Source organism: Monodon monoceros, unplaced genomic scaffold (genome assembly GCF_005190385.1).
Source record: "Monodon monoceros isolate NGI ecotype Baffin Bay Population unplaced genomic scaffold, NGI_Narwhal_1 Super_Scaffold_18, whole genome shotgun sequence".
NCBI classification, from domain to species: domain Eukaryota; kingdom Metazoa; phylum Chordata; class Mammalia; order Artiodactyla; family Monodontidae; genus Monodon; species Monodon monoceros.
The window spans coordinates 164,615,309-164,630,948 of NW_021703774.1; the positions used below are offsets into that span (position 1 = coordinate 164,615,309).

General features: G+C 52.8%; 1 protein-coding gene across 1 annotated transcript in view; it reads left to right on the plus strand.

Moving 5' to 3' along the window:
* Positions 1-222: 222 nt before the first annotated feature.
* The window catches only part of ECE1 (endothelin converting enzyme 1), a 113,596-nt gene continuing 98,178 nt past the window's right edge, over positions 223-15,640 (plus strand). Inside the window, exon 1 of the mRNA XM_029230680.1 lies at positions 223-349. Within this exon, the coding sequence (XP_029086513.1) occupies positions 347-349 (3 nt within the window). The 5' untranslated portion in view covers positions 223-346. The remainder of the gene's footprint in view (positions 350-15,640) is intronic.

A 15,640-nucleotide genomic window follows, 5' to 3' on the forward strand; every position in this document is an offset into this window, starting at 1 on the left:
AGGTCTGGACCCCGTACCCTGAAGCCGGAGACCCAGCCCGTTTCTGCCCTCGGAGGTCCGCACGCCGCCCCAGCCCCGGCCCCAGTCCCAGCGCGCAGAGGGTTAAGACGCGGGCGCGGGCGGGGCAGGCGGGCCCCGGGCGTGATTGGCTGAGCTGCCCGGGCCCCGCGCCCCGCCATTGGCCCCTCGGCGGGCCCGCCTCCTGGGACTCGGCGCCGGTGCCGCGCTTAGCCTCGGGGCGCCAGCGCGCTGCCGCGGCACGCAGCCGCCGCGTCCGAGGTGTGCGGCCGGGAACTGGTAGTGGGGCCCGGGGAGCAGCGCGGGGCCGGAGCGAAGAGCGCGAGCTATGGTGAGTGCTGCGCCCGGCCCGCCTTGACGGTCCCCCGCGGCGGCGCCGGAGTGGGACTCGGGGCCCGCCCGGCTCGCGGGGGCTGAGCGCAGGCAGCAGCCCTGGGAGGGCGTGGAGTCGGGGGGCGCGCGGGCAGGGCTCGGCTCGCCTGGCGGCGCCGCGCTCGGTCCCGTCGGGGGCGGCCGCGCCGAGCTTGGTTCTGGGCGGCTGGACCCGGCCGGGTTTGGAGGTCTTGGGGTGGCCGATTCGGTTCGGGGTCCCTTGGTGCGGTTCTGGGCTGGGGCGTCCGGAAATCCCTGGACCCGGCTGGGCTTGGAGACCCTCGGCTGGTTCCGTAGGGGGTCGGGGGCAATCTGAAGAGGCTGTATTCGGTAGGACCTGAGTGTCCCGGGCCTCTGAGGTGGTTCTGGGGCTCGGCTTGGGGCATCGTGGGTGGCGGCGCCGAGCGCATTCATAAGGCTAGGTTGGGCGCCCTGGGACTGTGGATCCAGTATTCCCCTAGGGGCTTGAGAGTGGAGGCTGGGCAGCCAGGTTGACGGCTGTCAGAGTCCAGGGGCCACTTGGGGACCCTAGGCCCAGCGATCTGGTCTCCCCAGCATCTCCCAGTAATGGGTCTTCAGAGGAGGGGGTTGCTGAGACCAAGCACTGACTTGGATGGGCAGTGGTACCGGGGAGAAGGGAGCTGGGCATGGGGATTTCAGGGGGGTTTCTGAAGCCTTAGGAGAGAAACCCATTTGGTCGGGCCGGAGTTGTTGAGGCTGTGTTAGAGAGGAGGGTTGTCTCTGGAAGGAAAGCTAAGACCTTTCAATATCTCTCTGGGGCCCAGTGATCACCTCTCCATCTTGGGGGCCAAGGCCACCTACTTCTCTGTGGCTTCTTTCCCCAAGGACAGGCCCCTCTGATTCTCTCTCTAGTCCAGTTCTGTACCCTGCGGAGTGGATACAGGTCACCATGTAGGGCCTGAGGAGGACACGTGCCAGTGATGGTGGCTTCCAGTCCTGGGGATGCAGCCACCTCCACTTCTCCGTGGCAATGCTGCCAAGCCTGTGGGGGCCCGGGTGGGGGCAGGATGGGATCCCCTGTAGACTGACGAGTCCCCCCAGGGGCTCCCCAGGACCAGCCCCTACTCTGCCCAGGGCTGGAGTGCCCTTACAACATCCCTTTCATCTTCCCTCCAAGCCAGTCCCCTCTTTTCTCACTCCATGAGTGTCCACCTCCCCTGCACCACCTGCCTCTCCGGAGTCAGTAGTAATGCAGGTATGGCTTGACTCCGCACCCAAAGGTGCTTAGAGACCATCTTGGATCCAGCCCACCTCGTAGATCAGGAACCTGCCCCTGGATTGCTCTGCTTGAACAGTTTCAGTGGTAGGGTGCTCACTCCCCGCGGACCGGCACTTGATTTAAGGTCTCAGTATATGGGAAATAAAAAGGGTGTCGTTGAGGTTGAGGTCATATCATCCACTTTGCCTCCAAGCCCACCCTGACCTAAGTTACTCAGAAAGAGAACTGTTTTCTGCTTAAAAATCAGTAAAGAAAGAGAGGTCACCTTGCGTTGGTGACACTTTTCTGAGCCTTACAACCTAAGAAGCCTCCCAGCCTGTCAGAGAGGCCCCTGGCTTTGGCATCAAACAGATTTGGATTTGAATTCTAGTTCCTCTACTTCCCCAGAGGGACAAATTACGTCATCACCTCCCAGTATCAGTTTCCTCGTCTGTGAAGCGAGGTGATGGGTCTTATCTCACAGGGATGGTGTACAGAGTGAGATAGCCCAGTGAGAGTGCTTTGCTCAGGTACAGCTAACTTTCCTTTCTTGTACAACCTTAAGCTCAAGGTGGGAAGTTCTGCCTGACATCTAACCTATTTGCTAAGTCTGGAAGAAGGACTAAAATTTATCATGTTGTGGGGAGAAGGGAAGAGTGATACTTAGAGAACGGGTCATTGGCTCATCTTTTAACAAAGATTTATTGAACACTTACTATATGCCAAGCACTGTCTAGGGAGGGGAAAACAGTCGTAAACACTGTGTGTAAACACCAGTTCATAAATGTCCACGCAGTCCTCAGGCTAGGTGGCATATCTTTAGGAGAGGTAGAGAGATCCTGCCAGGTGAGGGCTCCCTTCTGTATGGAGAGGTGAGAGAAAGCTTCACCCAGCAGGTGGCATCTGAGTTGGAAAGAACATCCCAGCTAGGGGAACCTGTGTGAGCAGGGGACCAGAGGTGTGGGAGTATGGGAGAGGCCTGAATGGGGCTTGCCTGACACCTGGGCATCAGAGAGGCAGGAGAGAGGAGAGAGAGTGGGCAAGGGGTGCTGATGGGGCTGGATGGCTGGAGGCTTAGGCAGACCGAGGAGCCAGAACTCCACTGTGGATTGTTGGTCCACCGCATGTGGGTGCAGAGGAGGCCGATGTCAGGCCTCCTTGGCCCCCGTCATTTTGGTTTCCCCTAAACCCTAGTCCCTGTGCTCATTCCTGAGGTGGGGGTGATTCAGGGCCGCTAGAGTGTTTATTCCTTGGATCTCCTGCTCCATGGGTTTTAAACAATTCAGCGTTCCCTCCATCGTTGCCAAGTTTCCCCTGGCCCCTGGGTTCCTAGTGGGGCTCCTTTGGAGAGTGTGTGGGCTGTTTCCTGTTGTCCTGGCTCAATCTCCCTGATGGTTCCAAGCTCCCCACCCAGGTCTCTAACCCCTTGGCAGGGAGTCAGCGCTGTTCTCAAAGACCTCAAGTAGACCCCCCCCAGTGCAGGCTTGACATGAGGGTTCTCAGGAGGCTTTTTGTGTCTCCTGTCTCTGGCTGTCCCCATACTGCCCAGCAGCAGGCACAGAGGGGTGAAGGAGATTGCCCAGGGTCACACAGCAAGATAGTACCAGAGCAGGCACAGACCTCCTAGATGTTTGGAGGGTTACCAGATGGACAGGTTGGGGGAAGGAGGCCCAACCCGGCATTGCCAGTCCACTCTTGTGGCGCCTTGAGAATGTTCCTTTACATTCCAAACTAGGGGCTGAGCACAAAGCCACAGCTAAGGGTTGGGAATCATCTTTACTGTAAGTGGCTGAGTTGAGGACAGGTCCAGCTCCTAGGTTTGAATACTGGATATACCACCAACTTGCTGCGTGACTTTGCATCAATTATTCCCTCTTTCTACACCTCCTCTCCTACCAAGTGGGGCAGATCTGCTCCTTCTGTAAGATACAATGTAGACATGCTTCGTTGCCTATTAAGCACTTGAGGGAAAAAGTATTATTAATTAAAGGTGGGAGGCCAGTCACATCCCCCCTGAACCAGGCTGTAGGGGGTTCCCGGAACACAGGAGTACCTTTCCCGGTGTGGCCAGAGCCTGTGCTCATAACTGGGTTATTCCTAACATTTTGGTAAATAGGCACGTTGTTAACTTTTGTTAAAGAATAAGTACATTGTTTCCCAGACAGAACTGGAGAGACCAGGAGAGCAGCAGGATTTGAGGAGTAAGAGGGCTACAGGGTGGATTCAGTAGAAAGCTTCAGGCGTCAGCCAAGACATAAGCAGGTCGGCTAAAGTCCACACTTCGATGACAGCGAGGGAGGAACCATCAGCAAATGTTTACGACTTTTCGTTCCCCTCAATTTTTTCTTTTTGGTTGACTAGCTAAGCAGCTCGCCCCCGTCAGAGTGCTGCATTCATTCATTCATTCGTTCATTCATTCATTCACCAAACAAGTATGCGTGGCATAATGCCAGGAGCTGGGGCTGTGGGTGGTGTGAACGAGACGGGTAGGTCTGTCTTCCACAGTCTGGTGGGCAGGCAGATATGGAGCAGGAAATTACCAGTGTGATTTCTGTTACCAAGGAGACTCGCAGGGTGCTGAGGAGCAGATAGGGCAACCTGGCCTGGGGATCAGGAAAGGCTCCCTGAGGACGTGACATTAAGGTTGTAGCCTAAAGAATGAACATTCTAGGCAGAGGGAGCAGTAAGTGGGAGATGGGACAAAACATGGTGCACTCGGGAGTTAATTCAGTTGCAGGCTGGGAGGTGGCCCCGGGGCAGGCGCACGCAGGGAGGGCCAGGATAAGAATTCGGGGCTCGATCCTAAGGGCAGTGAGAGGAGTGATGTGGTCAGGTCTGCGTTTTGAGATGATGGTACAGGCTGCTTTCTGGAGAATGGGTAGGAGGGGTGAGGCTGGAGGCTGGGAGACCATTTAGGAGGCTGCCAGAGTGGCCCTAGGAGAGATGACAGTAGTCTGGACACCAGTCACTGCCCCATCCACCCCACACCACATCCCCATCATGCTGCCCAGAATGGGCAGTGAGGAGAGGAGGGAGCTGTGGCCACAGAGGTCCCACAGCCCTGTGGACATTGACCTTTCTCTTCTCATGCTTTCAGGCAGATAACTAGCAGGGCTCCTGGCCTCCAAGAACTTTGACCTAAAAGAGAGAAAGGTGAAGCTTCTGAATGGCTCTGAAACAAGGTAGAAAACAGGGATGCAGCTCCAGAGTCACCCTGGCCGTGGAGGTGTATCAGGGAAGTCTTCCCAGAGGAGGCGGCATCTGAGCTGCTTCATATGGCAACAGTTAGTGGAATGGAATGCTTCCTAGGAGCCAAGCTTTGGAGACATGACAACAAGGAGATACTCTCCTGTCCTTAAAGAGTTATAGTCTGGGGGGCAAAGTTTAATGAGCAAGCAACGCTGACTGAACCCCATTGCCAGTGAGAGGTGCTGGGGGTCTAGGCCCTGAGGGTTCTGCCCTTTCCCCAGCGGCCCTGAGGATGGGGTGCCTGGGATATCCGCTGGCCTGTCTCAGCTTGCTGACAAGCCTCAGAATGGCTCCCTCCTCCCCACAGGCTCCTGGCGAGGTGGGCGGTGGGGGGCGGTTTACCGACAGGGGAGATGGAAACAGAGGAACAAGTTTCTGGAGAACATTCAGGAAATTAGCTGAGGGAAGACCCAATGTCAGGGCCCAGAGATAGGGAGGTAGGCCTGGCTGCTAGATCTTCTTAAAACCTCGAATGCTTGTTTTAAAAGGGGATTTGTAACGGTCTAATTCAACGTCCCCATTTTACAGGAGGGAAGACTGAGGGGTACAATGAGCCTCTACCATGTGCCTGGCACTTAAATGTAACCCTTCTGACTGTCACACCAACCACAGGAAGTAGGTTTATCCCCATTACAGAGCTGTGAAAGCTGGTGCCCAACGGCCACTTAGGGAATTAGGAGCTGGAACTGGGCAGCGGCCTCCTGATTCCTCAAGATTCTGGCTTCAGTCCCAAACTACCACTCAATTTAGCAGAAACTTCCTTCCTGGGAAAGCCCCCTGAGGACCGGGATGGGACTCCTGGGCAGTGGCCAGAGGCATTGGGAGCTGATTGGGGCTGGACACTGGCCAGGCTGAAATACTGATTATCTTTCACCTTTGCACAGCACTTGACAGTGAAGTCCTCTCCTCCCCACTCACCAACTGTCCTTGAGTCCCACTGCCAGTCAGTGGCAGAGCTAGGACTTAAACCCAGGCCTGTGCTTCCCCGCCCAGACCCCCAGCTCCCCAGCTCCCGGCATTGCCCCAGGGGCCCTGGCCCACGTCTCCAGTGGCCCCTGACTGGAGATGTCCCAAGCTTCCTGACCACATGCCCCCGTGAGTGTGAGCCTGACACATAAGCCTCGCCTTCCCTGGGCTCCTCCCCACAAGCTCCTTTGCCTCCTTGGCTGTAGGCAGGAGCGGGGCGGGTGGCAGCCAGGAGGAGTAGGGTTACAAGTGTAAACACTGTCATGTCAATATTTACCTCTGCCTGGAACCAGAGCCTCTGCCTCCCACACGCTGCCCCTCTGGGTGCACATGGCCTGCTCCAGGCCGCTCTGGTCACTGAAGGCAAGGCCAAGGGTGGAGATACATGTAGCTTCCAGCCCAGCTCTGCCTCTATCTTTCCGTGTGGCCCTGAGCAAGACACTCTCCCTTCCTGAGCCTTAGTTTTCCCATCTGTAAAATGACATGGCTGGGATAGACCGATTCAAGGGGCCTTTTCAGCTGTGACCTGTAGGATCACAAGCATAATACTCTGGTTCAGAGCACAGGCGTGAAGTTGGCCAGACGAGGTTTGAATCCCAGTTCTGCCGTTTCCTCACTGTGAGATTGTGGGCAAGTCAGTTAATCCCTTTGAGCTTCGTTTCTCCATCTGTAAAATGAGATCCTAACATACCTGTTTTGGAGGGTCATTGGTGAGGGTTAACGAGATGACGCGTTAATGCGCATAGCTTTTGGCACAGGGTAAGAACTGAGTGATGGTGGTGGTGGCCGTTATTCCAGAGAAACATTTTATGATTCTCTGAATCCAGACGCTGGGTTGCGTCACTTGGGGACTGGAGCCAAGGGTGGGGACTGTAACCTCAAGCCCTCCTAGTACTCTGGGGCCACTGGCTGGGCTGGGGGAACTCAAGGGTTGGAAAAGCCCCTTGGTTAACACCACACACACACACACACACACACACAGACACACACACAGACACACACACACACACGGACACACACACACACACACAGCTGAGGCTCCTTTTTTTGGATGGAGGTCCAGGACTGACCTCCGAGACTTGTGGCAGTGAGAGCAGCAAGGAAAGGTGGAGGAGGCAGAGCGGGGAGGAAGGATGCATTTCCAAAGCAGCTATTTCACAGAAGCTCCGAGTCCAGTACACACAGGACTGTTCCCTCCAACCCTGGAGAGGAGGAGGCATGGGACGAGGCAGCTGCCGGTCAGCAGAAGTGGACCTACAGACCAGTGGGCCCAGATTCAAGCCTGGCTCCCACGCTTTTTGCTCTCTCACTTTGGACAGCATGTCACCTCTCTGAGCTGTGTTTTCCTCGTCGCTAATATGGAGATGCTGGGGCCTATTTTGTACAGTAGTTGGAACAGTTTCGTCAGGTGCTGTTTCAGAAGAACCCAGCTCAGTCCTGGCACATACGGGGGCTCAGCCGGTATCAGCCTCACGAGAACCACACGCCAGTCCTGATGCTGCTTGTGTGGGTACTTCTTGAGGACAAGATTGTACATTTTTTTTAAATTGTGGTATAATTTGCATAAGATGCACACATCTTGTACAGCTCAGTTTTTACAAATGTACACACCTACATAATCACCCCCTAGATCAAAATATAAGAAGCTTTCCACTGCCCCAGAAAGTTCCCATGTGCCCCCTTCTGTCGATCCCCCTGCTACAGGGGGCTGCTGACCTACTTTCCATTACTCTGTTTTGCCTGATTTTTAACCTTATCTGCATGAATTCATATGTATGTGCACTTGGGTCTGGTTTCCTTCAGCTTCAGTCAATACTGACCGTTTGTAGTTCTTCCATGCTGTTGCCAGTATCTGGGCCTTTTTAGGCTCTATTGCATCCCACTGGGTAGATGTGCATGTAAATGTCCGTGGATGAGAATTTGAATTGATTCCAGTTTGGGCAGCTGTGACATTCCTGTGCGTGTCTCTTGGGTGGGTCTTGGGAGTTGAACTGCCGGGCCGTAGGGTCAGTGCATATTTAACTTTCCTAGAAACTGCCACACAGTTCTCCAAGGAGGGTACTGTTCACCTCTTTGCCCAGGGCCCCATGGCCTAACCTAGTGTACTTTCTTGATGAATGTTTTTAGAAGAAGGATGGAATTTGAGTCCTTTCTTTGTCTTAATGCTTCAGATCCACACTGTCGGCCCTGCCTCTGCTGTCAGGGGCTGGCAGCTTCAGGCTGGGGGCTCTGCCTAGACCCTGCCTGAGCTTTATCTAGGCGTCTGTCATTTCTCAGGGCAGGGAGGGGGTCCTGGCCCTGGAGACCCCAGGCCATGAGGCTCTACCACTGATTGGCTGTGTGACCTTAGGCAAGTCCCTTCCCCTTCCTGGTCCTCAGTTTCCCCTTCTGCAAAACACTGTGTGGATTGAGGTTTCTGCAGCTCCCCAGTTTCTGGTAGGCTCCCCTCATTTGGGAGCCATTTGCTCCCAATTACTCTGTGCTTTTCCACCTCCAGGTTGCCCCTGTGCCACCTGTGAACCCCAGCTGTCCCGTACCTCTGAGAAAGGACCATTTGGGAAAGTGTGGGTAGGCTCTTCATCTTGGTACCCTCCCTACGCACCTCACTGTGAATCAGTCCTCCCTGGGTGAGAGCCCCCCAGAGCAGGCCTCTGGCCGTGGGAGCCCCACCCATGGAGGCTTTGCAAAGGCGATGGAGCAAACCTGGGTCTGTATCCTGCCACTTTGGGCTTTGTGACCTTGGGCAAGTCTCTCCACCTCTCTGAGCTCCTGAGTCCTCATCGGCAGGGTTATAAGGATGAAATGAGGTCTTGCGTCATTGTGGGGACAGAGGTGGATGGGGCAGCAAAATCCCTGCCCTTAAGGAGCTACATTCTAGCGGAGGGAGCCAGAGACTAAACAGACAAACCAACCAACCAGAAAGATCACTTCAGAGAAAGGAAAGAAAAGAAAACAATGTGGCTGTGAGGTGGGGGGTGGGATACTCTAGACGGCCGGGGAAGGATGAGGAGGGGGCAGCCAGGCAAAAATGCAGGAGAGGAGAGTTCCAAACAGAAGGAACAGCAGGTGCAAAGAGCCTGAGGTAGGGACGAGGGATTTGGCACGTTATGAGTGGCAGGAAGGCCGATGTGGCTGGGCAGAGGAAGCAAGGGGGGAAGTGGGTAGGAAGAGGTGGGCGTGGAGGGGCCAGGTCCTGCAGGGCCTTGTCAAGCATGGGGGGAAGCTGGCATTTCATTTTTAGAGTGACGGGAAGCCACTGCAGGGCTCCAAGTAGGGGATGACTCGGGTTTTGGTTTATGTTTTAGAAAAGCCCTGGCTGCTGTGGGGGGGAATGGCCTGTAGGGGGCAGGAGTGAGGCAGGGAGGCCAGTGTCTGGTGAGAGTGGGCCTCAGTACTTTCTCCTGTCCTGAGGGCAAGGAGGCTTGTGTTACTCTAGGATGTGGGATTTTAGCAGCTACTTCGGAGGACAGGCGAGCAGTAGTGGGGGCATCCCAGGTGCTGCAGGATGTTCCTGAGCAGAGCATGGTGGGCAAAATTTGCCTTTGGAGCCAGATAGACCTGTCTTAAAGCCTCCATTTGAACTCAGCCTTCCAGGGGGAGCTTGGGATTCTCCCAAAGTGACCCCTTTCCCACCACCCCAGGCCCTGAGGACCCAGGGACTTGGAGCCAGAAGGGCACAGAGCCAGGGCCTGCCTCCCCCGCTTCCGCACACCCTGCCGAGAAGTGAGGCGGAGGAAGTGATGGCCTCAAAGGCACGCCTAGCTCCTCTGCCCTCGGGCTGCTGCTCCCATGGCCCGGCTCGAGGAAATCCTGTGGCTTGGTGTTTCCTGGGTGTCCCGGGCTGGTCTGAGGCAGGAGGCGGCCACGAGAAAGCAGTACTTCATTTTTCTCTGCCCCTGAGTGGGTGGTTACTCGGTATCCTGCCGGGCTTCCGCGGGTGGAGGGAAGGAAGAGGGAGGGCATGGGAGTTCACAGAGTCTCAGAAGATCTACATGGAAGTGGGACGTAGACATCATCTAGAACAACCTCTTCGCGGGGAGACAAAGCCTCAGAAAGGGAAAGAGGCTTTGCCTAAGGCCACACGAGTTAGAAGCAGGACTTAGACCCTGACTTCCGGGACTCCTAATTTGGTGCTCTTTCTGTTAAGATGTGGGTTTCAGAGCCAGATAGACCTGGGCTCTAGTCCCAGCTCTGCCACTTAATTCTAGCTGGGTGATCTTGGGCCAGAGACTGTTTCTGAGCCTCGGTTTTCTCCCCTGTGGAATGGGATGATAGTAATTCCTTTCTCATGGTGTTTTAAAGAGTGGTTGAAATGATTCTTGTAAAGCTCATAGGATGTGCACATAGTGGGTCCTCGGTAACGGGAGCTGTCCATAACGTAATGATAGTAGGATTGAATAACATTGCTATTGCAGTTCTGTCATCCTGAGCCTCGCGAAGAGCTGGAGAGACCTGCTGCATGCTAGGCTTCGCTTATGCTGTTTTCTAGTTCTGGTGAACGCAGTTAGGCTGGGGAGGTGAGGAGATTCCCATCATGAGCCTACCTCACTGCTGGTTTATTTTACTTCCCCGTATAGTTGGGAGACCCTTTAACAAGGCCCTTAATTATCACCACCACCCCAACACATACACACACACACACACACACACACACACACACACACAAGTGCATGCGTGAAAGGCTTAGGTGGGCTGGAGCTATTCTGTCTGCCTGCAGCCTGAATAGGGAGCAGACAGGCATTAAATGCAGGCCCAGGATGGAACCCTAGGCAGCTCCCACTTTCTGCGCCAGGTCCTTACTACACACTCACTGATTCCTGTTTGTGCAGCATGGCCTTGGGACCAAGAGCAGGGGTTGAGGTATCAATTTGAACTTGAACCCTGGCTCCACAACTTATTTGTTGTAAAGGACCTTTGAGCAGGTAAGTTTTCCTCTCTGAGCCTTGGGTTTCCCATCTGTAGAGTGGGTAAACAACCCGCTCCGGGGTGTTTGCAAACATTAAACGGGGGAAGATGTGCTCAGAGCATGTGTGGTGCGTATTCAGCACTTGACTCTGAGAGATGGGAGTACTAATTACAACACTGACATATGTATGTCCCAAACCCATTAGCCTGTTCCTCTTTCCACAAACTTTCTTGACGGTCCCCGGCCCACCCATCCCCTTTGAGGGACGAAGGAGACTGTCCCTCAGCCCCCTTCATTCCCCACCCCCGACTGCCTTCTATCAGGCTACAAGTCACCTTGGATGGAATTTCCCGCTCTTTCTTGTCTCCTGCACCAATGCAGATCAAGAGCCGGTCTGCCTGGGTTTGAATCCCAGCTCTGCATTTACTTGAGCAACTTTAGGCAAATCCCTTTAGTTCTTAGCCTCTCTTTCTGCCTAAGTGAAATGGTAAGAATAATAGTACTAAACTCATAGAGCTGTTTAAACTAGCGGTATAATTCTTGTAAAGAGCCAGAGTCTGTGCCTATCATAATCTGGGATCCATACCATAAGTGCCTAGTAAATGTTAACTGATTTTATTATTGGATGGAGTTCTGAAGGAGCAGAGCCCCTGCCTCTTTACATCTGTATTCCCAGCACCTGGCAAGGATGGGCTTGGAAGGGATTTGGGTTCTGTAGGGATTTGCACCATGGGCAACAGAGAGTTGTATTGCCTTACCAGTGAATTGGGCCTCCCTGAAAAGACCTTTGTCAGGGACTCGGGTCATATTGTGAGCTTGTTTATGCCCATGTTGTGGGCAGACATTTCCCACAAGCCTACTCCGCATCACCCCATGCTCTAGACGGCGTGGGAGAAGATGCAGACGCAGGGCTGCCTTAGTGAGCTCACAGTCCACAGGGGAAGCTAGGCACCGTGGTTCTGATCCAATTTGAGCATGGTCAGCACTGGCCAGGCAGGCTACTTCAGAGAAAACTTCTGGGGTTGGTGACACTTGATGATTCCTTGGGAGAAATGATGTGTTAACTTCTGCCTACCTTTGATTTTTCTTCCATAATCCTTTTGTTCTTTCCTGCCATAGCATTTACTGGTCTCAGCTATTACATAAAGATAATCAGGCTATCATCAAAAAAATCCACAAACAATAAATGCTGGAGAGGATGTGGAGAGAAGAGAACCCTCCTGCACTGTTGGTAGGAATGTAAATTGGTACAGCCACTATGGAGAACAGTATGGAGGTTCCTTAAAAAACTACAAATAGAACTACCATATGACCCAGCAATCCCACTCCTGGGCATATATCTGGAGAAAAACATGGTCCGAAAGGATACATGCACCCCAGTGTTCCTTGTAGCACTGTTACAGTAGCCAAGACATGGAGCGACCTAAATGTCCATTGACAGAGGAATGGATAAAGAAGATGTGGTACATATATACAATGGAATATTACTCAGCCATGAAAAAGAATGAAATAATGCCATTTGCACCAACATGGATGGACCTAGGGGTCATCATACTGAGTGAAGTAAGTCAGGCAGAGAAAGAGAAATACTGTATGATATCACTTATATGTGGAATCTAAAAAGAAATAATACAAATGAACCTGTTTACAAAACAGAAATGGACTCACAGACTAGAGAATGAACTTATGGTTATGGGGCTGGGGGGGGAGCGGGGGAAGGGTGGGGGGAAGGGATAGTTAGGGAGTTTGGGATTGACATGTACACACTGCTATATTTAAAAAGGATAACCAACAAGGACCTACTGTATAGCATAGGGAACTATGCTCAATGTTATGTGGCAGCCTGGATGGGAGGGGAGTCTGGGGGAGAATGGATACATGTTTATGTATGGTTGAGTCACTTTGCTGTGCATCTGAAACTCTCACAACATTGTTAATTGGCTATACTCCAATATAAAAGTTAAAAAAAAAAAGATAATCATGTTTCTTGAGTATTTACTGTGTGCCAGGCACAGTGCTAAGTGTTTTATGTTATCAGTTCTCTTAACTGATAACATCAGTCCTATGAAGTATTTATTATTATCCCCATTTTAGAGGTGGGGAAACTGAATCACAGAGAGGTAATGTAGCTCTCTGAGCCAATAAGTGGTAGAGCAAGATTTGAACCCCAGACAGTTTGGCCAGAGCCCAAGTTCTTTTTTTTTTTTTTTAGGTGTTTTAGGTATTCTTTTTTTTTAAATTTATTTATGTATTATTTTTGGCTGCGTTGGGACTTCGTTGATGCGCACAGGCTTTCTCTAGTTGTGGATGGCCTTCTCATTGTGGTGGCATCACTGTTGCGGAGCACGGGCTCCAGGCACACGGGCTTCAGTAGTTGTGGCTCACGGGCTCCAGAGTGCAGGCCCAGCAGCTGTGGCACATGGGCTTAGTTGCTTCGCGGCACGTGGGATCCTCCCGGACCAGGGCTCGAACTCGTGTCCCCTGCATTGGCAGGCGGATTCCCAACCACAGCACCAGCAGGGAAGCCCAGAGCCCAAGCTCTTAACCACTACACTAGAGTGCTTTGTCTGTAATTGACTGTCCCCCACAGTCCTATGACTAGGCAGTCTCGCAGATCCTGACTGCTTCCCCTTCCATGGGAGTCCTTTGCAGCCAGCAAAGATTAAGAAGTTAATATGAGGTCTTTCTGTATATCCTCCCTTAAGCATCAGCTCTGGCTTGAGCTGATGTCCTTTCAGGAGAAAGGGATCTGGAAGTTGAAACCCTGGAAAACAAAGGGCTTGTATCTGAGAGAGGAACAGGGATTAGAATAGAGGCATTTAGTGGGGCGAGGAAGGGAACTCAGAAGGCTGAAAAAGTTGGAATTCAGACTGAACCAGTATTTGCCGAATGCATCTTCTGTGCCAGGTATGGGGGTATCTCTGCCCTCAAGGAGCTCCTAGGCCTGTGGGAGAGATAGACAAGTCAACTGGCCACAAGTGAAAGGCAACAGCCTTTAAAGGCTGGAGGAATGGATGACTAACTTGGCCCAGGGAGGTGATATTTTGAGTTGGATCTTGAAGGATGATTAGGAGTTCACCAGCCAGGCAGAGCCAGTAGTGGCGGAGCCAAAATTTAAACCTGAAGAGTCTGTCTCCAGAGTCTGTGTTGTCACCCACCGTGGCATGCTTGGCTCCACTGCCCTGCGAGGCCTGGCCTTGGGAGGGTGATTCTTCTGGTCCTGGGCCACTCAGTGCGGGCCCTGGGCAACTGTCCAGCCATTTCCCATCCAACCCCTGCTTCTGTCCTCGCAAACCCTGCTACGCACCCCTTCTGCAAGGGTGGTGGGTGGTTGACCAGCCTTGCATGGAGAGTCTCTGCCCTCTCTAGATGGCCAGGACTTGTGTCCTGAGAAGGACACACAGATTCCACCTCCGGTGCACCTGTGGCATCAAAAGAGGCATGAGGAGTCGGTGAAGGATTTCCTGTTTTGTTTTGCAGCTCTCCGCATCTCCCCACCCCCCAGCACCTGAAATGAGCTTTGCATAAGGCACTTCCTCAGATCATTTCCAGCAACCCCGGCAGGTAGAGGTTGGTTGTTACCATTTTACATCTGCAGAAGGCAACAGAGAGAGGTTGAGCTGCATGTCCAGGGTCACACAGCTAGGCAAGTAGAGAGTTCAGAATTTGTTCCTCAGCTTGTCTAACTCCAAGGCCTGTGCTTATGTTTTTAAGCCATGAGGAAGCAGAACAGTTCATGATAGGCCTGTGCCTTTCTGCTGACAGACGCTTTCACCCCCATTCCACATAACCTATGGGCTTCTAATCAGGGCCCCAGGAATTGCAGGTTAGTGGTAACAGTAAGACTGCATTGACTGCAGTGCTTCTCAAGCCCAAGTGTACATGAGAATCACCAGGAATTCCGGTGACAAATGCATATTTCATTGCCCTTGTCACAGACATTCTGATTCAGTATGTTTGGAGTGGGGTACAGGAACCTACATTTCCAGCGAACTTCCTGATTCTGACGCTGGTGGGCGAATGATCACACTTTGGAAATCCTGACTTATTACACGTATGCTCTGGGCCCAGCCCTGTCCTGGGCCTTTTGTTTTGTCACTTCAGCCATCAGAACATTGCTTGGTGGGGGAAATTGATGCAAAAGGAGGTGGGGAGTCTTGAAAGAGACCTCTACCAGTCATAATAAAGACATTTGTAATCAACGTGCTGTAAGTGTTAATTTAATCTTTAGATTAATTGGCTAGGATACTGAGGCTCAGAGAGGTTCGGTGACTTACCCAAAGCCAAAAATCTCATCGAAGCAGAGCTGGAATTAGAACCCAGATCCCTCAGCTGCTGATGCCTGTGTTCTTCTCAGGCCCCCACACGGCCTCTTTTGCACACTCCCCCACATAGATTCTTAGAGAAGATAAATATGAGAAGATTGGTGGTGGTGGTAACTACCATTTATTGAGCAACTGCTCTGTGCCAGGCACAGGGTATAGAATGGTGAGCACACAGAAATGGTCTTAGGTAATTGCATAGATTTCTGATTTTGAGCAGGATACTGTGTGACCTTATGTCTGAGGAGCCCGTCCCAGGCAGGGGCTGGCGGGAGAGCAGTGGCAGGGAAGACATCTCTCAGGAAGAAACATTTGAGAAGAAGTCTGAAGGGTGGGTTAAGTATTAACCAGGTAAAAAGATAGACAAGGATTCTAGGCTAAGATAATGGCATGTGCAAAGGTCCTGAGGTGGGTGACCTATAGCATGTTCAGCGCAGCTGGAGTAGAAAGCGAAAGTGACCCAAGGTGAGGCTGAGGGGTCACCAGGGCCTGGGCCCCATGGGGTTATGTGGACCAGGTGAGAGACTTGGACTTCATCCCAAGAGCAGTGGAAAATGGAAAGCCACAGAGTGTGTGTGTGTGTGTGTG